We start from the raw sequence: 23,620 nt of genomic DNA on the forward strand, positions 1-23,620 counted from the left end.
GTGCCTTGACCTGGCGGCCTCTGACCATCACACCGTCCTCTTCGCTGTTCCTATCCCCTGCCCAAACAGCATGTAAAACACACCATTACTTTTGGGAAAGCCAAGACAGTGGGTACACCAGCCTAGACAAACCTGCCCTACACAACCAGATTCCCCGGCACCATGGTTGATGGCCTGGTAGCCAACTATAACCCTGCTCTATCTCAACTCTCTCACCCAGTGGTGTTGCCTGGCTTGGGCATCCGGGCAGTACAGACGCTCATTGCAGGTTAGGTAATCCTGTATGTGTCAGAGTCTCGGCCGGAGACTCTTTCCCTCCTCACTCCCCCTATGATCTGCGCTCACTTTATACTTTAACAATAAACACCATCACTGATCACACGTTATTAAGGCCATTTACAGTACTGACGTTTACTTTATGTTAGTTTGATTCACTCCAGAGTCTATAAGACACGTTTAAATCTGCTACAAGACACAAGACTTAACGTGATTTGCACGTTAAGTCTCAGGACATCAGTGTTAAAGTGATCCGAACGATCCCGAGTCATGATCTGACATCATCATTCAGTTGATTATATAATTGATTAATAACTAAATACATGTGAATATTGGTTCATCTGTGAAGAGGGGCAGAGACGAGCAGACCAACACGAATACACAGCAGCAGACAGAAGTTCTTCGCGCAGATTATGACTCAATGTTTTATCTTCCTTGTTGCAGAAGAAGCAATGTTTATCCAGGAACATTGATATGAATGCAACTGTTTTTTTAAAGATCAGTTTAAACCAGTGGTTCTCAAAGTGGGGGGCTGGCGAGAACAGTCTTCAGGGGGGGGGCGCGATGTCACAGATGGAGAAAAAAATAAATAAAAAACTGGTTATTGAAAGCTCCCTCAGGGGGGAAATGCAAGGGGCTGGACTGACACAAACAAATCAAATACTGTTTCGTTCCTGATCCACCAATCAAAAGAGGAGTGTTATCATTTGAACGCGAGTTGCACATACGCTTCCGAGTATAAAAGTAACAATAGGCATGGTCACCGCTCCCCCTCACTGAGACGACACCCTGCAGAGTTTGTGCAATTGCTCTTGTTTCCTCTACAATTCAGATATTCATTGCTTTATAAACAATCTTTTTAAAGACTCACTCCTTCCTTAGTAATACCTTCCTGCACTTGCAGTAGGCCTATTCGTAGCCTCATTCAAGGAGTAATTGGCTCCACTGTCTTTTATAGAAAGCTCATAGCCCCAAGAGCTAGCCTTCTAGCTAGCTAACTTCTTCCAACTGCAGCTAGCCCTTTTCTCCATAACACCTACCTTTACATCTTCAATCATCCACCGTGTTGCAACAAATAAAACACCAGCACTTGAAAAGTATTCTGTGCTGTCCCTGTCTACATTGTGTACTGTTCGTTTTGTTAGGAACCATTGCCTAGCACATCCTTATTCATTATTCGTGTGCAAGTCGCTCAAAGCCACACATACAAACATACTCACAAGACCACAACGTTGCAATTAGAACTTTATTAACTTCACAAACACTGTACCAGCAAACAAACACAACTCTGCTGCTGTGTGTTTGACTGAAGTTTCTGATTCGTAAAAGTCAGGCAACCGATGCACCTATTTGCAGTTTGGTTTCACCGTCACTGGCACGACTGAGCAACTTCCTCAGTGTGTTTTGTGTGCCGAGGTGCTGGCAAATGACAGCATGAAGCCATGCAAATTAAAAAGGCACCTCAACATCAAACACCCTGACTTGAAAGAGAGGCCTGTGGACTTCTTTAAAATAGGAACTCAAATAGGAACAAAATAGGCTTGCTTAGTGTTCATAAACGTTTATAAATACAATACCTTTTCTTTTTCTTTGCCCATATAGACACATGTATAGCATCCTTGGGTCTCTTAATATTAGTAAATATTCTTGTTATTATTATTAATTATTATTATTACTAACATTACATCCGACAGATGTTGGAGATTGTAGTTCTGTCCAGAATCTTTTTTAATTTGTTGTGTGTATTTTTCCTTTAGGTTTGCTTCATCTGTTCCTTTGTGGACTATCAGCCCCTGACATTTGGTAACTATGTGTATCCTGACTGGGCCTACTATCTTGGCTGGGTCATAGCCCTATCCTCCATAGTTGTAATACCTATCTGGGCTATTGGCAAGATTTGCCTCACCAAGGGCTCCCTCAAACAGGTACCAGCGCCAATATATTCCAGCCTTAAATTTTTTCAGAACAGCATGTACAGTATATTCATTTCTTAATAATTCTGTTTCGGTAACTGTCAAATTTTCTGTCCCCAACAGCGTCTGTTGGTCCTTTGGCATCCTGTTAGTGACCCTCTTGGTCACAGGTCAAAAGACATGAATGAAACAGAGTTGACACCAATATCTGCTCCTCTCCCTGACATGTTGAGTATTTTTTGAAAGGCTGCCAAAGCAAAAGCACATCAGATAATCGGTGAAAGTACTTGATACTATGAAAACATCCAAACATTCTTATATATCTTAACATGATTGTTCTGTGTGAGCCAGATATAGCACTTTGATATACTGACGGTGTGCAATTATGCAAATTTATGCAACTTTAAGTTGCTATTTTTTACCATGCTTTTCTGACACTGCTTGTGTAAGTAAAACCTCTTTATTACATTACATTACATGTCATTTAGCTGACGCTTTTGTCCAAAGCAACTTACATTTTTAGTACACTCAAAATTTATGAGGGGCCAATTAGGGGTTCAGTATCTTGCCAAGGACACTTAGGCATGTAGATGGGAAAGAGTGGGATTCGAACCAGCAACCTTCTATCCCCTAGGCCACGCTCTCCCATTATAGCAATATATATTATTTACTCATCTGCTACATTTTTGTGTTATGGTAGTTATACATGCAATTTTCATGACAACACCGTGGAGTTTTTTTGTTGTTTCTTTTCTGTATAATTGAGAAAAACTCACTGTATGAACCCTAGATGTTTAGAAAACATGTATACAAATTCCTTCTTCATGAAACCTTTTGAGTTTGTCTTACATGGTTTGCATTTTGGTACCACTCTTTTCTTTTCACAAGTTGTAGAACTGTTTCCACCACCAATAGTTTATAAGTGGTATAGCATTACACTATCAGCAGGACTGTTTACTGTTGCCTCATGGAACCCAGGCTCCTCCTGTCCTCCTTCTGTCTCTAACGCCAGGTTTACACAGGACGTGGAAGTGCTGCGCTGCAGCGCACAGTGTCAAGGAGAGCCAGGTGCCTCCTTTCCGCCCCCGTTACACAATTGTGCTGTTCACATGAGCTGTGCCACGCAGCGCCAATGGCGCCTCGCGCCCTGCACCGATGGTTCTCCGGTGAGTCATTTATTATCGCTCGCCTTGAGTGTATCGCATCAGGAATCACACTCAAAAAGGATTTTAAACGATATAAATTACATATTTTATATGATATAAATAATCAAATATGCATCCCATACTTTGTATTGCCTTTCTGTTGTACTGGAGTATTAATTTTCCCCTATATTGAATGGGTTACATACAACAACTAGAGGAGAAAGCAGAATCGCGGGCTGACCTGCACGAAGAACTGTGCGTCCCGTGTGAACAGCCAGGCAGCTGCGCGCTTGAGAATGGCGCTGCGCGGCACTTCTGCGTCCTGTGTAAACCCGGTGTTACATAAACATTGACCCAGCTGTCAGACTGCAGAATATTGCTGATCCATGCTACATACATGTAACAAAATGGCTGATGGGAAAGAGCGGTTGTACTCTTACCAGAAAATCCCCATCTGCATGCTGAAGTGTCCTTGGGCAAGATACTGAACCCTGAATCCCCCTCATAGAAAAAAATAGCTGCTCATAGATGTGTTACGGCACCAGGCCTAGGGGAAATCTGGACCAACAGCAAGGGTTACACGGCCCGGCTCCGTCTCCCCAGCTAGCGTTAGCTCGCAGACTAACGCACTCTACCCTCTCCCCGGCTCTGTCGGCGCCGTCTCCCGGGGAGAGGGTGGAGCAAGCTAATGTTAGCCCGCTGCTGCTATCCGTCAGACATCTAAGTGGCCGCATAAACATGCCGATCGTCGAGGCGGAGACCCCTGGAACACCTCTAAACATTGACTCAACAGTGTGGAAGGATGCTGCTGCTGCGCCAGCTCCAGCTCCCATTGGTCCCATTGCGGGGCTGCGCTGAGGAGCTGGGGCGCTCGCAGCCAGCCTTCGGCCAACCTGACTCTGGTTCAAAACGATATGGTTGCAAGATTGTATCTTCGTCTCCAGTAGCCATATTTCTGCATAGGTAATGGATAGCTAAAAATCGGGGCGCTTGTATCTCGTGAAGGAGGGAGGAGGGGTGAGGGAGGCGGGGCACTCAAAACAGGTCAATCTGAGGAGGGCTATTTTAGACAGGGTAAAAAGGATGCTGTTTTAAATGATCCTTGTGGTATTTTGACCAAAATATGTTACAGACATTTCATAAAGACCCCAAGGAACCATATCAACTGTGTTAAAATGGGCATACGATGGGTTCTTTAAGAAGGAGACTAAACTTAGTCTCCTCCCTTCTTAAATGACTAAGACTAAGTTTAGCGTCTTAACTCACTTTAATGAAGTGATTCTCAAACTGAGTGGCGCGCCCCACCGGTGGGGCACGGAGGCATAACAGTTGGGCTGCGCGACCGGGAGGGGGAAATGTGAGGCAGAACTAATACTATAGTCTAACTAATGTTTTGACGTCTGCATCTCTTTAAAAGCAGAGCAGTAAACAAATCGCTCTTTCGCCGTAGCCAGGGGTCGGCAACCCGCGGCCTCAGCACCCCTGCAGTGGCTCCCTGGACAGTACAGCGAACAGACAGCGCACACACTTAGGCCCCGGGGCGCCGCCCCGCCCCCCCTCACTCGCTCAGAGACACATGCAGGAGATCGGAGCTCATTCACGTGAAGCAGCCGGTCAGGGACAAACAAGAGATAGTGTTCAATAACCCAGTTGAAAAGAAAGTACGATGAAGCCTGTCTTGCTCTTGGGTTCACAGTCAATGTGGTAGGACATGAGGAGAGACCAGTGTGTATTTTATGTCTGAAAACTCTATGAGACCCAACAAAATAAGAAGACACTTAGAAACATTACACCCCAGTCACATGCATGTGTTCTTTTTGGTTGAGCTTTATCATCTTAGTAACAAAGTGATATAATTAAATACATTTTTTCTCTATTATTGAAAAAGTACAGACTGATGGAGGAATGTAGTGATAAATGTCACCTAGTGTACTTCGATTACGAAAAATTTAAGCAAAGTTATGGCACTATTTTTTGAAAAAGGGACAAATGTCACAAAACATTTTCCGAATTTTTTTTATTTGTACAACAGAGATTCCTGAAAGTAATGTGGATTTAATGTTCATCTATATGTTATGTAAATACACATGTTAAACCTGGCCCATTTTGTCATCATTTTGTTGGGGCAGGGGAGCGGCTGGGGCATGAAAAATATTCGAGCTCCAAAGTGGGGCATGAGAGAAAAAGTTTGAGTACCACTGCTTTAATGTGATGTCACAACTTATAGATCTTCCTAAATCATTCATCTCAATTCTCCATTCGGTTTCACTCTTTGGTTACAGTGCTTTCTGTTAACATTATACATAATACAAACATGAAATGACAGATACATGAATAATAATTAACAAGACTGAAATACATTCACTGGACATAAATTACTACACTGACTCATACACACGCTACTCTTATTACCAGTGATGCCGTAACGCGCTACTTAGTAACACGTTACTCTAATCTGACCACTTTTTTCAGTAACGAGTAATCTAACGTGTTATAATTTTTCCAAACCAGTAATCTGTCAGGTTCTGTCAGTTTAGTTTGTGTATTTCTGTCTGTGTTTTCTGTTTCCTGTTTTATTTTGTAGTCTCTGTTCCTTGTGGGTGGTTTCTTTCTTCACTTCCTGTCTTGGTGATTGTGTTTCTAACTCCTCATGTGTTGCACCTGTGGCCAATTACCCCCGCCTTCCCTGTATGTATTTAAGCCTCTGTCTTTCCCCTTGTCCTCTGTCGGGTTGTCTGTTTTTCAAGCCTTGTTCCATGTTGCGGTTCTTGCTGTGTTCCATGTTGCTGGTTTTCCTGAGTCTAGTAAGCTTCCTTGTGTTTTTGTCTTCTTGTTCTAGTTCATGTCTTTTCAGTGTTTCAATTCCTTTAGTGTTTGTTTTGCGTTTTGTTAAGTTAAAGTCTCTTTTTGTATTAAATACACCTTTTTGTTAAACATCTCTGCATCTGGGTCCATCTCCTTTCCTCAAGTCCTGACAATCAGATTAAAGTTACTTCTCCAAGTCACTGTGCGTTACTATTTTGGTATTTGTGGTTAAACCGCTGGGCACTTGCAGCGGCTGGGGGAGCAGTCGCCCTCCTCTCCAAGCCGCCGGAGGCTCGGTGTGCGGCGCGCCTCTACGTTTTTTTTGGGAGGGGGGAGGTCCTCGTCCGCGGCATCGCTGGTGCGGGGGCTTTCCTTCTCTCGGGCAGCGGGCTGGTGTCCGTTGCCGGTGCAGAAGGCGGGGGCTGGTTGGAGGGGACCGGGTACGGCGGTCGGCGGCAGCGAGTCTGTACGCGTGTCGGGCCCTTCTCCCGGATCACCTCAGCTACGGCGCCCTGGGGGAACCCTCCGTTCGCACAGGGGGCCCCCTCCGGCGGTTTCTAATAAAGTGAGTGTTGGCAAAACCGGTTGTCAATTTTATGTTGAGGCGGCGGGGGCGTTGTCGGCAGCTGCTGAATGTAACTAATAAAGTAATTTATAATCTAACTTAGTTACTTTTAAAATCAAGTAATCCGTAAAGTAACTAAGTTACTTTATCAAAGTAACTGTGGCAAAACTGCTGATTACACACAGACACACAAACCCTGAATATCTCTAAAACACACATAACATAAAGCAATTCCTGTTTTTAGCACTTTCTTCAATCACACATATCGCTATTTTACACTCTGCACGCACACACTTCAACTTCTCAGCGGCCTCTCACAAAATGGCGTGACCTGGCTGTTGCCGATAAAGTAAAGCTCGTTAACATATAACATTTCACCTGTGAACATGCATCAAGAGCTGGCTACAAATACTTTTAGTCCATGGGCCCAGACTGGAAATTTCACATATCGGTACCATCTGGGTGGGCAAATTCTAGTTTCTATTTTTCAGTTGTTATACATCCCTATATTATGTTTTGATGTGATAACCCTTTCAGAGTGGCAGCTTATTAGTGGTTATTACCTCTTGAACAGAGACCGCTATCGGGATAACGCGGAAAGATTCATTCTCCAGTCACCATGTATAACTGAACCGTTATACTATTATCTCGTCTCCATTGAAATAAACCCACAAATTAATACTTGTAATGGCCTCCTATGTACTGGAACAGTTCACATTATCAATTTTATAAGGATATATAGTCTACTTTTGTGAAATTTGCAGTTTCGCAAAAGTAGACTTTGCAGTTTCAAATAATATTTAGTGTTTTTTTTCTTCAAATACAATATTAAGTTAAATTTAACTAAATAATAGTCCCTTAATTTGTATATAATCAACCTAGGCCACAATAATTATGATGAAACTACACATGATACAGGCAAACAATGTTGTGGCATGTAAAATAGTGTAAATTAGTGGTCCGAAAGTGCATAATTATGGAGGATGCTACACTTGTACACCATGCTCACTTAACATCAATTGGCATGTTCTATGCAACAATAATACTGATGGCTTGAATAGTAGTGTCATTTTACAACTGTACATATCGGGAAATATTAGGTCCACACCCTCAATCTAGGACTCAGTCACCTTCACCATCATCTGTGTCAGTTAATGCGACAATGGGTTCTTCCTCACTGGGTTTTTAGATTAGAGCAGTTTTGCAGTTTGCACATATCTGTGGACTTCAGGCCATTAGTGAGACATGTGCACGGTTTTTGACATGATAATGTTTTCATCCTGCTCTACATCAGGTTGCCACCATTGACTCATGTTGTGCAATAGTAGGTAGACTTGACGTTGGCTAATTATTAATAATCATGAAATATGATTATTAAAATAATAAAAGATTATTTATTAAAAATAATTAAAAATGATAAGGCCATAACTTATCGTAGAGGGGCACCACCCTGGTAACAGGGACCAATGAGTCAATCTATAAATATCAGTCTCATAATGATAAATGTCAAATCAATAATCTCAATATTTAATATTAATAATTATTTAATTAACAATGAAGGCTTCTAAGTTCGAGCACAGGCAATCATAATCCAGCTGCAATCACATACATATGCACAAATAATCACAGACTACAGATACTTTAATTACAAAAGCATTTATTAAAAAGGGGAATAAAGTTATAATGTTATTCAATGATTCATCATTTTAACAAGCTCCGATATTTCAAAGATAAACACAGCAGCAGCACTTATCACAATTCAGAAATACATGTAAAACCTGCGGTCTACCTATGTATGTCTGTCTCGGTGTGTGTGTGTGTCAGTGTCAAAGTGTCTCTCTGTGTGTGTGTGTGCATGTGAAATAAAGTTAGTGTTATTTAATGATTCATCATTTTAAGAAACTCCCATATTTCAAAGATAACAACAGCAGCCGCTTATCACAATTTAGAAAACACATGTATTCATCTATGTGTATTTGTGTGTGTGTATCTGTCTGTGTCTATCAATGTGTCTCTGTGTGTGGGTGTGTGTGTGTGTGTGTGAGAGAGCGAGAAAAAGAAGGGGGCGTGGCGATGACGCAGTCACGTGGTGACGTCACATCTAAGATGGCGGCCGATCATGATTCGTGGAATCAAGGCCTAAAAAACTCTCAAAATGGCGGATTGACTACAAAACAAGATGGCGGAGCCGTTATGAATTTAGAGCCAGAATGGGAGGAGAGGGAGAGAGGAGGCGTGGCAATAATAGAATCAAAATGGTGGTTTAACTTGCGTTATTCAAAATGGAGTCTATGTTAATGACACCATGTGGCCGGAGCTCACACTGGTGGTCGTCACATGAATTACACCAAGGGATTTTCAGACAAAGATAATTCTTTGTCTCTGCTTTGGCGTTCAGCCGCATGGCTTCCAGATGTGTCCAGCCTCTCTGAATATAGATTTAACTATGTTACATGAACTGTATTCTAAATACAGATCGGATGTGTGTATAGGACGGTTTAGAAGGAGAGAGAGAGAGAGAGAGCATACAAGGAGAGAGCAAAGCTCTTAAAAGCACCTTCAGAGACAAGTTTACTGACAGATACATGACATACTTTACCACATACTTTACCACTCAGCACACAAGCGGCGTTGTGTGCTGAGGTTTGACCGGTAAAGTCTCTTTAAAGTTGTTCAAACGGTCACAATGAGCTGGAGACGCTGCTCACGGTGCTTAAAAACTGTGGCACAAGGCCATAACCGGAAACCGGAAGTGGCGAATCGCCGCTAAACACTGGAGACTCAGCGGTCTCATACAAAACAAATACACTCAAGTATTAAAACAATACGCTACGTATTAGACTAACATCTGCCCAGACAATAAAGCCTCTTACTGTACCACCCTCGCGGTGTGCGTGCGAGTCGGGCCAGTGAATCACGTGGTCTCTCAAGCGGTGCTCCGGAGGTCGGCCGCTGGACCGGACAAGCAGCGGATTTTCTCGTGCTGCCTCGACGGGATGAACGTCGTCCTTCTTCTTCAGGGATGTGGAGCTCGTGCTCCTCAGCGGAATGAATCTCGCGCTTCTGCAGGGGACGGCTGTGGAAGCCGTTTGTAGATCGTTGGGAAAAGAAAGTAAAGTCCGTGGCGAAAGTGAAACAGTCTGAGATTGTTCCGCGTGCAATTTCCTGTTTGGTCTTTTCAAGTTAAAACAGCAAAAGTCCTTTTGAAAATAAAAACGTCGACTGAGATAAAAGAAAAATAATGAAATGAATTCAAATAAACGTCTTATCGCCTCCATTAGCTTGCTGAGTCGTGTAGTTCGGCCTCTGGAGGTCGAATACAACTTGAGCAGTGGAGTGAAAGGGAAGAGTTAAGAGTTAGTTGCCTCCTTAAGCAACGGGAACCTCTGGTCAGACCTGTAAGGGCCTGGTGGGGACATCTGTGCTGGGGTGAAAAAGAGAGAACAAACCTAAAAGTTCTGGGACCTCAGCACTCTTATACCACCTGAGGACTTCCTGCTTCCTCAGGAAGTGGTCATAGGGTTCAGTTGGCTCTCAGCCAATGAGTGTCAGGATTCCGACCTTAGTGGGCGGGGCTTGGAACTCAGCGGGGGTCCTGAAGGCTCTTCAGGACATTTTCCAACCACCAGGGGGAGATTCTCAGGCCTGCTGGAGAATGTTTTCCCTCCAAAAGTTTTACAATCCTTTGTCCTCACCGTCGGCTCCAGTGTCTGGTGCTCAGCCTCTGGACTGTGGCCCAACACTGAAGTCTTCCTTCTAAAATTGGGGTATGTTGCCGGATTTGTGCTGCCTTCAGTAAAGTCTGCCACGATTCTAGATATCGCGGTGACACTAGGTTGGAGTCAGCACTGGAGCAATGGATGATGCAAGTCATCCCTGCCTGCTTCTTAGGCACGACTTAGGTTTCTTCCATCATTCTTTCAGGACTGAAACTTTAATTTTCTGTTCTCTTCTGTTAAAAGCTGAAAGTAAATGCTCAACTGCGCACGATTGTTGTCAACCGAATACAACAATGTACATAAGTGTATATCAAGGTTGATCTTTGTGCAATTTAAAAATCAGATTTTCAAGTGATAACAACAAAACGTGTATGGAAAATCAAACTTTATTTTTCCAATAGTTGCAACATGTGACTTATACAAATTGTTTACAAATAATTGAGTTAACGACCAAAATGATATCACTGTTAAGATTATATTAGCACGTTAGCGATTTGGGGACATTTCGCTAAAGCGCTGATCAGGACTGAAACTTAACTTTGTTTTTTCTTCTGTTAAAAGCTGAAAGTAAATGCACAACTGCGCACGACTATGGTTAACCGAATACAACAATGTTCATAAGTGTATATCAAGGCTGATCTTGGTGCCATCTAAGAATCAGATTTTCAAGTGATAACAACAAAACGTGTATGACAAATCTAAATTTATTCTTTATACATTTGACTTATACAAATCATTTAGTTAATGACCAAAAATATATCACTGTTAAGAAGATATTAGCATGTTAGCTAATTGGGTGAATTTTGCTAAAGCACTGATCATTGAAAACGGTAATATAGCGCTAAAAGATTTAAAGCTGCTTTTGTGCAAGGGTTATCATATATTAATAGACATATATCGGTCCTACAAACAACTTAATATAGGTAAAGTTTTGCCCCCTCAGATGGTACCAATATGTGGTCTGGACCATGGACTATTTAGCACATTTAAGAACAATTACAGAACTGCAATATTTCTGATACAGACTTATTACACCAGTAGTTACAACTTAAGTTTCAAGGAAAAGTACGTGCTCCTGCCGACGAAGCCCGTCAGGACGAGTCCCTAAACTATACATTTTTGTACATTAACCACACTTTTTACTATCATCAGCACTCATCTAACAACCAACATAACATTCACACTTGACTCTGACACTTAACTGAGTTTGTCTGTGGATTTAAGAAGGGAGGAGACTTACACCAGGTTAACACCTGACGCCGTAGCAACGCCATAACTGTACTTTTACTTTTGATATTTAAGTTCATTTCAACACCAGATTCTTTTGATCCTTAAGTACATTTAATATGACCTACTTTAAGACTTTGACTCAAGTCATTTTCTTACAGCTGACTTTTACTTTTACCGGAGTCGCTTTCAGGTATGATATCTCTACTTTTACTCAAGTATGGCTTTCAAGTACTTTATACACCACTGAGTATCACACAGATCGACGGAACCAAACCATCCCAGAAAAAACACGAGCATATAGTAATAATTCTTTTAAATTCTATAGATTGGGGACATCACAGCTGTCTCTGAATATAATAATACTGCAGTTTTGGATGACTTAAATACGAACAGTCAATACAACAATTTCCCTCACATTCTGAGAGTTTCTTTTTTTTTGCCTCCTCCTTTGAATCAGATCTATTTTTACTTCAGGCTCCGTTCTTTCTATTGTCTTCACTTTCACACATTGTATTATCCACAGCAGCAGCAGAGTATCAGTGTTTATTCTTTATTAGTGACATCACTGCTGTCCCATAAAATCTCTTTCGCCTCAGCCTCACTAACAAACACCTCAATGTCAGTGTCAGAATGTTCTGCTTCCGCTTCTCATCGCTTGATGCCGTGACTCTGTCAGCGCGCACGATGGAAACCCATTGGTCAGCAGGATCATTTAATATTCATGACGTGCTTTGCATTGATCATTTATGGTTGAAAGTGGTGTTCTGGAGGGTGGACTTGGAGACAGATCCAAGTATGAACATTTCCAGCTGGACTGTGATTTATAAAGTGACCATTATTTCAGGTGTGCTTGGGCACAGTTTTAGAAGTAAGCATTAAGATTAGTTAAGATACATTTATTGATCCCAAACACATGCACAATCACACAACATGCAGATTAGGGAAATTTGTCTTCTGCTTTTGTCCCATCTGTTGAACATCACAGGACAAACAGAGCAGTGGGCAGCCATGCACAGCGCCCGGGGAGCCGATGTTGGGGGAGTAAGGTGCCTTTTTCAGGGGCACTTAGACAGTGGGGGTAGGGAGAGTGCTGTTTGGACTTTGGAACAGATCCAGCGACCTTCCAGTCCGATGTCCATTACTGTCTGCCCATAGTCCAATTATTCTGCCACTAGTCCACCGCCTCTCCACTCCTTTCTTTTGCATACACCATTTCCGCTTTTATTGCCCAAATACACTTTACTTTGAATCCCATGCACAGTTTTATAAATGACACCCCTGAACTTCCTAAGCATTTCGCAGGGACACTTGATTAACTCTGGTGGAAATGCCCTTCTCTAAGCTCCTGCTGCTGAATAACCACAAGGGGGAAGTATTATACAAACATGTCTGCAGAACATGCCCTCCACAGGGCAGGAAAATATACAGCTTGTTATTTATTTCATTCAGTGCCCTCTGACTCTGTATCCTCACTTATTTTCTTTTTTTCAAACTGACATGCAGATAGACATCAAAACTGACTCAGCTGACGTCCACTGACCCACTACAGTTTTTACCTTTTTGAACTCATCTCAGTGTATGTACATCATGTCTCTTTTGTGTGCAACTGTTATGCCCCTGGTCTAGGGGAAACAGAGACATAACATGTGGTGCTTCTCCCCATTCTTCCCAATCCCAAGCAGGCCAGTGTCACCAGGGGCCCGTTTCACAAAGCAGGTTCAACAAACTCTGAGTTAAAACCTTAACTCTGGGTTGAGCAACTCTGAGCTGTCAAACTCTAAGTTTTCGGTTTCAGAACAGGTGATAACACTTAGTTCAATCAACTCAGAGTCAAGGTAACCCTGAGTGAAGCTTGTGCATGAGGATATAAAAAGCCTTCATCAATGGAACACAGATAACATGATTCACCATGGCAACAAGTGGTAAACAGCCTCGATCCTCCTACTTCTCCCCAGTGGAGTTGGAAATATTAATGACTGCGTATGCAGAAAGTGAGCATATATTTTTAAAAAGAAGCAATACTGTGGCAGCAGCAAAAGCGCGGGATCTTGCGTGGCAGGAAATTGCTGACCGAGTCAATGCGTCAGTATTAATTTGAGAAAAAAAAGAAATGTTTTGTCTTGAATGTTCCACTTATTCAACAATTATATTCCATATGTGTGTCTGTGAGCACAGGTGCAACCCAACAGGCACCAAACGGACTTGGCAGCAGCTAAAGATGAAACATAAAAATGTAGTTCAAACAGGTTAGGTATAATAAAGTACAAGCAATTGTGATGTTGTTTAGCCTGCCCTCATTAAACAGCATTTAGTGGCTACATTCAACATGTGATGGATATATTTAAGTAATTAGGGAAATCTGCAAAAAAAAGAGAAATCCCAACACTGCCAGTATTTAATATTGTCTCTATGAAAGCAACACCTAAATGCCTTTTATACATACAAGTCTCCAAAGTTGTGTTTTCTGTATGTATTTAAATTTGACCTCCATTATAGCCAACAGAAAAAAGGCTGAGGCCCGCAAAACAGGTGGCGGTCCACCACCACCACCTCTCACAGAGGCTGAAAAGATGGCCCTCAGTCAGAACAGTGGACGACCCATTGCTGAGGGCATCTCTGGGGGGAGTTCATCGGACCCACCCACGCCCCAGGTCACAGGGGCCTACATAAGAGGTAAGTTATTCAAATGAATGGCATGTACGTTAATCCTTTTTCTAGTGTTCGCTCAGTAATGGCCACCCATTCATCTTAGACACAACTTAGTTGGCACACTGATTTTTCTTGTAGCAGTAAGCTACAGTTCTTTGCAATTGGCTGCTTTTGCTTTCAGATATCAATCTATTTTAAGGTGACTCAGAGTTTGAAAAATTGTGTTTAAATTAGGTGGGGCACTTTTCTGGGTAATCATCAACTGTCTAATCTTCATTTTCTACCAGTTACTGTTGGTGTAATCTGTCTCGTTGAGCCTTCTGCCATAACAGACCTCCATGCTGTTGTAAGTACTCTTAATATTCCACAGATTTTTCATAATTGGTAGAATATAACACAAACATTCTGTTTCATTACAGGAGGATGATGAAGAAACCTTATCAGCTGCCACAGAGAGGGAAGATGCAGAGAGGCCTGCTGAAGTATACACCTTTTTTTTTTTAAATAACTTTGGCTCAGTTAATAGTGTTGTTCCACAATACAACTTGCAACTTCTTTCTCTCTAACAGAGCCATGCTGGAAATTACAATGGGGAAGAAGGTCCATCAACCTCCACAGCACAGCTTACCTCAGTAAGATGTTGTTCAGCATTGACCCACAACTTACAATGACACTAAATAGACATGGCACTGAAATTCAATGTCATTTATGTTCCTATAGCTCCCTGTGAAACAACTTTACAAGGTATATTTAGAATCTCAAATAAACAAATCACACCTAGAAATGGAGCACATAAGGCTGCAGATCACCAAAACAGAAAAGGAAATACAACTGCTGGACCATCAGTTAAAGGTGGGTGACGTGCCCACAGGTGGATGTTTTTTAATTGTTTCAACAACAAAGGATTAACAACTGTACAAAATTTGTCCTTCTAGGAAATAAAGAAGACCTCATAAAATGAGATTCATATTGTCGTTCTTGAACATTGGGGAGGTGATGGGTCAGTTAGAAATGATTGACACATATCATGTCTCTAACAGCTCTTCCATCTCGTGTATCAGCAGGGGGGGTATGATTAATACCTGGATCACAGGGGGAAAGAGTAGGACATTGTTCTCCTCTAATAGTGGCAATGTTGTGGAGAACCACACATGCCACTATAATGTCACAAGCTCTCTCTGGGGTGACCCTGAGCCTACGAAGGCACTGGAACCGGGCCTTGAGTATCCCGATGGTCATCTCCACTCTGGCTCGTGTCCTGCAGTGAGCCAAGTTGTAGTGTCGCTGTGGGCCAGGCTCAGGGTCAGGGTAAGGGGTCAGCAGATAGCGCTGGCAGGGGTACCCTCTGTCTCCGAGTAGGTAACCATCGAACTCTACTATGATAATACAAGATACAGTTTGTTTCAGTTGCAATAGGAGGAAACAAAATATTTGATCATAGGATATAACTATATACTGTATATAAATTATATATATAAACTCACCACCGGCAAATCTGGCACTCAGTGTCGACTCACGAAACATTCGTGAGTCATGCACAGACCCAGGCCACTTCGCTTCAACATTGTTAATCATGTGGGCTCCATCACATATGATCTTCACAGTGGAGAACATTAATTAGCTGTATGGTGTAGTGTATTTAATTTGGAATGTTAAAGGCTACTATTTAGGCCTACCTGCACATTAATGCTGTGGACAGATTTCCTATTCACATAATCTCCTTCATTTATTGAAGGAGCGATGATAGGAATGTGAGTGCCATCTATGCAGCCAATCACACCTGGAAACCCTAAAATATATCAAATTGACTGATTAGTGCTTTAAGTCTCAAAGGTTTATGACATAAATGAATTACTGCTTAGACTGATACCTGCAATTCTGTGGAACTCTTCTTTGAGAAGTCTGGTGGGTCTGTGACTTGGGAACACTACAAACGTGCATAGTAGCCGTTTCAGTGCAAGTGTCACATTTCGGACAGCCCGACAGACAGTTGCCTTGGACACATGCTCTGCATCACCGACGTTATACAAAAAACTGCCGTTTGCAAAAAAACGAAGTGCAATACAAAGAATTTGCTCGGAACTGAGAGCATGTCCACGATGCGTCATGTGAGCGATGTGAGGGCTGAGAATATCGTTTATATAAATTATAGATGATGCAGAGAAACGGAAACGCTCAAACAGATACTCATCAGGGAATGATAAAACATCCAATCGGGGTCTAATAATCCTCTCCCGGTGGAGATGTCTGCGGAGTATCTGCACCTCGACATCAACTGGCTCTTCAATAAAAGGACACGCCATGTCTGCCACTGCCTTCAGTCTGCAGGCTTCAACTTAAGAGCAGGAGAAACTCGGGGTTAGTTGAAGAAAACCTGCCAGCGAGCAGGTTAGGTTCACGGAGTATGTTGCCAGGGTAACTGACTCAGAGTAAAGCTGAACTGGCTTTGTGAAACTGAAAAACCAGAGTTTCCCTCATCTCAGGGTTAACTAACTCAGAGTTTTCACTAAACCTGCTTTGTGAAACGGGCCCCAGGTATTTTCGTTTTGGGGTAGCTTTTTATTTTCACTTCAGAGGGAGAAAAGGCCAACACAACAAACAAAAATAATTTATCTCCCTACCTTCCTGCTACAAACCAAAAATGTTAACAAAAAGACAAAAGCTTACCTAACTCCTAAACCAGTAAACACAGTAGAAAAAAGGGTAAAAGAAAATGGCTTCTCCCTCCTACAGGGCTACCACACAGAGTTTTCTACTTTCATACATTTACAACAAACTCAGACGGTTAATTGTTCTATATTGCGCAACAAAACAATACTTCAGTCAGACACTGGTCCCAGTTGGATGTGGGTGAATTGGTGGAGGGCAAGACTGCAGTCAGTCAGTGCTTCAAGTAGGCTCCTTTCTTCACACTGGCCAATCCTGGAGCAGCCATCAGGCGGCTCACGCCAATCAGCAGGTCAAACCTGCTATCAATCATGCACACACACACACACACTCAAAGAAGACTGCTCACATTCTAGGAGGAGGAACGGAACAGTATCAGGTGTCCTAATTAAATCCTTAAGATAAACCCAATTGTGTTTAGCCTTAGATGCATTGCTAGGACAACACTGCACTGTAGGAAGAAGTACTGTCTGTTATCATCGAAGTGATGAGGGAATGACATGTAACAAAGGAACACAGAGTGCATGATGTGAGATATGTAAATCCTACTGCATGCTTGACATTAAAACAAACAAGTATTTGCAGTACTTGTAGTACCTCCCTCTATATGCAGTATAGTGTTGACAGATCGTTGAGGTGTGTGCTGACAGTACTGATCATAGCACTGAGGAGGGCACAAATACATGGAGACCAAAGCAAATAAAAGGGAACAGTGGATCAAGAAAAGGGAATATATTCTGGCAGCTGCAGGCCATTTGATAGATCTGGGCAATGTGTGGAGATTTCCCTACCTTTGCTATAAGAATGGAGGAGGTAAGTTGGAGGAGCTAACTCTTTTTTCCTTCATTGCAGGATAAACATGGTTAAAGATGTTAAACACAACTGTTTCTCTGTAGCACTACGGCTAAAATCACCGGTCTGTAGTTAAACACTCGCACATACCAACCATTATTCTATCGTGCTTAGTGTTTCTGTGTTCTGTCTGAGCTCACCCTCGTAGCTCTATAGCAGCGATGTCTTCTCTCTCTCCCTGTTGCTCTACTGCTCTCTCTTGCTCCGAGTGTCTAATGTTTACCTACTCCTCTGCCTCCCTTAACAGTAGTGGTACATGTAATAAATGTAGTGTGTTGATAGCGATGGAGGCGAGGCTTAATGACTTAGAAGCTCGGCTCAGCAGCTTAGAAACTCCGTTAGCTGTAGTTAGCCACCTCCCGCTAGCCGCGGAGCCACCTAGCTTAGCACGTAGCTTAGCCTTAACGAGCAGTCCCCAGACTAGTCCCGTGCAGCCGGGAGCCCAGGGCAGATGGGTGACGTTCCAGAGGGGGCATAGTGCTAGACTTAGAAAGCCCACGATTAAAAAGCCACCAGCTCACGTTTCAAATAGATTCTCTCCACTCAGCGAGGCACCCGCTGATAAACAAACTCTGATTATTGGCGACTCGGTTCTGAGAAACGTCAGGTTAGCGACACCAGCAACCATAGTTAATTGTATCCCAGGGGCCAGAGCCGGCGACATCGAATCTAAACTTAAGTTAATGGCTAAAACTACAAAAAGGTAAATACAATAAAATCGTAATTCACGTCGGCACCAACGACTCCCGGCTTCGTATGTCGGAGGTCACTAAATTGAATGTTGAGTCGGTGTGTGCTTTTGCTAAAACGATGTCGGACACAGTAGTTTTCTCTGGCCCGCTCCCTAATACAACAGGTGATGACATGTTTAGCCGCATGTTGTCTTTTAACCGCTGGCTGTCGAGGTGGTGTCCTGTAAACGGCGTGGGCTTTATAGATAATTGGCTAACTTTTTTGAGAAAACCTGGTCTTGTTAGGAGAGACGGCGTTCATCCCACTTGGGTTAGAGCAGCTCTCTTATCTAGGAATATTACTAAATCTATAACATGACAACCCATAGTTGGGACCAGGAAGCAGCGCTGCAGTGCTAAACACTTCTCTGCGCTCCCTCTGGATCAGTCACAAAACCCCATAGAGATTGTGTCTGTTCACCGTCCGATTAAAATATTGAAATTATACAATAACAGAGCGAGAACTCCACACAAAAATCTAATTAAAATTAAAACAACCTCTGAAACAACACAGGGAACTAAAACTTTTAAATGTGGTCTTTTAAACATTAGATCACTGTCATCAAAAGCTATTTTAGTTAATGAAATAGTCTCCCATTATAACATAGATTTATTATCCTTCACTGAGACGTGGCTGCATCCTGATGAATATGTCAGTCTAAATGAATTTACTCCCCCCAGTCATATAAATTCACATGTTCCCAGAGAATTTGGACGAGGAGGTGGAGTTGCTGCTATTTTTAACTCCAGTCTATCAATTAACCCTAAACCAAAATCAGCCACAAATCATTTGAATGTCTGGTTCTTAGTCTTCCACGCCAATCCAGGAAACACCAACAGCCAATCATATTTGCTGTAGTTTACCGTGCTCCCAGGGCTTATACTGAATTTTTAACGGAATTCCCTGAGTTTTTATCAAACTTAGTCCTAAAGAACGATAAAATTATTATTGTTGGTGACTTTAATATACATGTTGACGTAGCGTAGCATTTAGTTCAATACTAGACTCAATTGGTTTCACTCAGTGTGTACACCAACCTACTCATTGTGGTAACCACACACTTGACCTTATAATATCGTACGGTGTCGGAATTGAACATTTAACAGTACTTCCACGCAATCCAGTTCTATCAGACCATAATTTAATAACCTTCGATTTTTCAAAAACTGAATATATGCCAATAATAAAAAACTAATTTTCTAGATGTCTACCTGATAGTGCTGTAGCTAAATTTAAGGAAATAATTCCAATTACATTTAAACCCGTATTATCCGTAGATATAAAGAACAAATTCTTTAAAAACCCGAGCTCCATTGAGATCGACCACCTCGTCGATAGCTCTGCAGACTCATTACGATAAACATTAGATTCAATAGCCCCTCTAAAAAAGAAAAATGTCAAACATAGTAAATTAGCTCCGTGGTATAATTCCCAGACAAATGAGTTAAAACAATTATCAAGAAAACTAGAAAGGAAGTGGCGCTCCAGTAACCATGTTGCAAACCTCATAGACTGGAAGAACAGTGTTAAAGAATATAAAAAGGCTATCCACAAAGCAAGAGCCGCCTACTATTCAAAACTAATAGAAACAGCTGAGAATCCTACCAATTACTTAGACAGCTTCTCTCTGATCACCTGTGATCAGTTTACCAAATTAATCTCAGGTTCTAAACCAACAACCTGTATCTTAGATCCCAGTCCTACAAAATGACTTATTAAATTCTGCCCCTAATTGATAGTTTGTTACTTAATACAATCAATCTGTCATTATGATCAGGTTATGTACCACAGTCTTTTAAAATAGCAGTAATCAAACCCCTTCTCAAAAAACCCACTCTAGACCCAGAGGTTTTAGCCAATTAGAGACCAATATCTAATCTCCCCTTCTTGACTAAAATCTTAGAAAAACTGGTAGCCAATCAGCTGTGTGAGTTTCTCCAGGAAAATAATATATATGAAAACTTTCAGTCAGGGTTTAGAGCCAATCACCTTGGCAAAAGTCACTAATGACCTTTTAATAGCCTCAGATCAGGGACTTGTGTCTGTCCTCGTTCTGTTAGATGTCAGTGCAGCATTCGACACAATTGACCATAAAATTCTATTACAAAGACTCAAAAAGTTAATTAACATTAATGGAACCGCCCTTAACTGGTTTAAATCGTACTTTTCTGATCGCTCCCAATTCGTGCAAATTAATGATGAGTCATCTGTGCGCACCAAAGTAAACCATGGTGTTCCCCAGGGCTCTGTGCTCGGCCCAATTTTAATCTCATTATATATTCTTCCACTAGGAAACATTATCAGGACACACTCTGTAAATTTCCACTGCTATGCGGATGACACCCAGTTATACTTATCAATAAAACCTGAACAAAGTAATCAATTAACTAAACTTCGAGCATGTCTCAAGGACATAACCTGAGTGACCCGCAATTTTCTCTTATTAAACTCAGACAAAACAGAGGTTATAATACTTGGCCCCAAACACCTTAGAGATACATTATCTAATGATATAGCTGCGCTAGACGACATTGCCCTTGCTTCCAACAAAACAGTCAGGAACTTGGGAGTGATCTTCGATCCTGATTTGTCCTTTAATAGTCACTTAAAACAAATTTCTAGAACCGCCTTTTTCAACTTGCGTAATATCTCAAAAATCCTTGAGATGCAGAAAAACTAGTCAACGCCTTTGTTACATCGAGACTGGACTATTGTATTCATTATTATCAGGCTCCAGCAGTTAGTCGTTAAAGACTCTACAGCTTGTCCAAAATGCCGCAGCACATGTCCTGACGAGAACAAAGAAAAGAGAGCACATTTCTCCTGTGTTAGCATCGCTGCACTGGCTTCCAGTTAAATCCAGAATAGAATTTAAAATTCTCCTCCTCACCTTCAAGGCCCTTAATAATATGGCGCCATTTTACCTTAAAGAGCTGTTAGTACCTTATAAACCCGCTAGAGCACTCCGCTCCCAGAATTTATGCCTACTTGTCGTCCCTAAAGTCTTTAAAAGTAGAGTAGGAGCCAGAGCTTTTAGCCATCAAGCTCCTCTGCTGTGGAATAAACTACCACTTTCAGTTCGGGAGGCAGACACCATCTGTTCGTTTAAGAGTAGGCTCAAAACCTTCCTTTTTGATAAATCTTATAGTTAGAGCTAATTAGTGCGGCAGAACGTTACTTGTTCTATTTTATGACACATGACACATGGAGCTTCTTTTTCCAGCTTATCCTTCCTCTTCTCCATCCCTATCCCCCTTCCCCGGAATCCCTTTGCTTTATCACCCGCAGATCCAGGGCCTCTGTGGCCGCACCATGGATTGCGGTTTGTTGATCGCGCACAGGGGGTCGCGATGGTGGATCCAGTGAGGCGGATTCTGTGTCCGCCCTGTTTTAAGTGACTATTAAAGGATAAATCAGGATCGAAGATCACTCCCAAGTTCCTGACTGTTTCATTGGAAGCAAGGGCAATGTCGTCTAGCGCAGCTATATCATTAGATAATGCATCTCTAAGGTGTTTTATGTCCTTGAGACATGTTCGAAGTTTAGTTAATTGATTACTTTGTTCAGGTTTTATTGACAAATATAACTGGGTGTCATCCGCATAGCAGTGGAAATTTACCGAGTGTGTCCTGATAATGTTTCCTAGTGGAAGCATATATAATGAGAATAAAATTGGGCCGAGCACAGAGCCCTGTGGAACACCATGATTAACTTTGGTGCGCACAGATGACTCATCATTAATTTGCACAAATTGGGAGCGATCAGAAAAATACGATTTAAACCAGTTAAGGGCGGTTCCATTAATGTTAATTAACTGTTTTAGTCTTTGTAATAAAATTTGATGGTCAATTGTGTCGAATGCTGCACTGAGATCTAACAGAACGAGGACAGACACAAGTCCCTGATCTGAGGCTATTAAAAGGTCATTAGTGACTTTTGCCAAGGCTGTCTCTGTACTGTGATTGGCTCTAAACCCCGATTGAAAGTCTTCATATATATTATTTTCCTGGAGAAACTCACACAGCTGATTGGCTACCACTTTTTCTAAGATTTTAGAAATGAAGGAGAGGTTAGATATTGGTCTGTAATTGGCTAAAACCTCTGGGTCTAGGGTGGGTTTTTTGAGTAGGGGTTTGATGACAGCTATTTTAAAAGACTGTGGTACATAACCTAATGATAATGACAGATTGATAATGTTAAGTAACGAACTATCAATTAGGGGCAGAATGTCTTTAAGTAAGTTGGTAGGAATGGGATCTAAGATACAGGTTGTTGGTTTAGAACCTGAGATTAATTTGGTAAACTGATCACGGGTGATCAGAGAGAAGCTGTCTAAGTAATGGGTAGGATTCTCAGCCGTTTCTGAGATCTCTGTTGTTGGGAGGGTATTAGTGCCAATTGAGGGCAGGAGATGGTTGATTTTATTTCTAATAGTTTGAATTTTATCATTAAAAAAGGTCATAAAGATATTGCTATTTAGGGATGGAGGAATACTGGGTTCGGTGGAGGTGTGACTCTCTGTCAGCCTGGCTACAGTGCAGAAGAGAAACCTGGGGTTATTTTTATTCTCTTCTATTAGTTTTGAATAGTAGGCGGCTCTTACTTTGTGGAGAGCCTTTTTATATTCTTTAACACTATTCTTCCAGTCTATGAGGTTTTCAACATTGTTGCTGGAGCGCCACTTCCTTTCTAGTTTTCTTGATAATTGTTTTAACTCATTTGTCTGGGAATTATACCACGGAGCTAATTTACTATGTTTGACATTTTTCTTTTTTAGAGGCGCTATTGAGTCTAATGTTAATCGTAATGAGTCTGCAGAGCTATCGACGAGGTGGTCGATCTCAATGGAGCTCAGGGTTTTAAAGAATTTGTTGTTTATATCTACTGCTAATACGGGTTTAAATGTAATTGGGATTATTTCCTTAAATTTAGCTACAGCACTATCAGGTAGACATCTAGAAAATGAATTTTTTATTAGTGGCATATATTCAGTTATTGAAAAATCAAAGGTTATTAAATTATGGTCTGATAGAACTGGATTGCGCGGAAGTACTGTTAAATTTTCAA

General features: G+C 41.7%; 3 protein-coding genes across 3 annotated transcripts in view; 2 read left to right on the forward strand and 1 right to left on the reverse strand.

Annotated features, from left to right (window-relative positions):
- Nucleotides 1–5,433, forward strand: part of LOC133971552 (sodium- and chloride-dependent GABA transporter 2-like) — a 39,658-nt gene extending 34,225 nt beyond the window's left edge. Inside the window, exons 13-14 of the mRNA XM_062408961.1 lie at nucleotides 2,034–2,201; nucleotides 2,313–5,433. Of these exons, the coding sequence (XP_062264945.1) occupies nucleotides 2,034–2,201; nucleotides 2,313–2,432 (288 nt within the window). The 3' untranslated portion in view covers nucleotides 2,433–5,433. The remainder of the gene's footprint in view (nucleotides 1–2,033; nucleotides 2,202–2,312) is intronic.
- Nucleotides 5,434–13,562: 8,129 nt separating this feature from the next.
- On the forward strand, nucleotides 13,563–15,243 carry LOC133971007 (uncharacterized). Its single transcript, XM_062408178.1, has 6 exons — nucleotides 13,563–13,644; nucleotides 14,150–14,326; nucleotides 14,590–14,648; nucleotides 14,722–14,784; nucleotides 14,872–14,934; nucleotides 15,023–15,243. The coding sequence occupies exons 1-6, from the start codon at nucleotides 13,563–13,565 to the stop codon at nucleotides 15,209–15,211; spliced, it is 633 nt and encodes a 210-aa protein (XP_062264162.1). The 3' UTR covers nucleotides 15,212–15,243.
- Nucleotides 15,244–15,307: 64 nt separating this feature from the next.
- LOC133971008 (putative nuclease HARBI1) lies at nucleotides 15,308–16,605 on the reverse strand. The gene is made up of 4 exons (XM_062408179.1): nucleotides 16,173–16,605; nucleotides 15,979–16,091; nucleotides 15,787–15,898; nucleotides 15,308–15,678 (listed from the first exon to the last, which is right to left on the reverse strand). Exons 1-4 carry the CDS (start codon nucleotides 16,603–16,605, stop codon nucleotides 15,308–15,310), a joined length of 1,029 nt encoding a protein of 342 aa, XP_062264163.1.
- Between the last annotated feature and the right edge of the window lie 7,015 nt (nucleotides 16,606–23,620).

This window comes from Platichthys flesus, chromosome 16, assembly GCF_949316205.1.
Source record: "Platichthys flesus chromosome 16, fPlaFle2.1, whole genome shotgun sequence".
NCBI classification, from domain to species: domain Eukaryota; kingdom Metazoa; phylum Chordata; class Actinopteri; order Pleuronectiformes; family Pleuronectidae; genus Platichthys; species Platichthys flesus.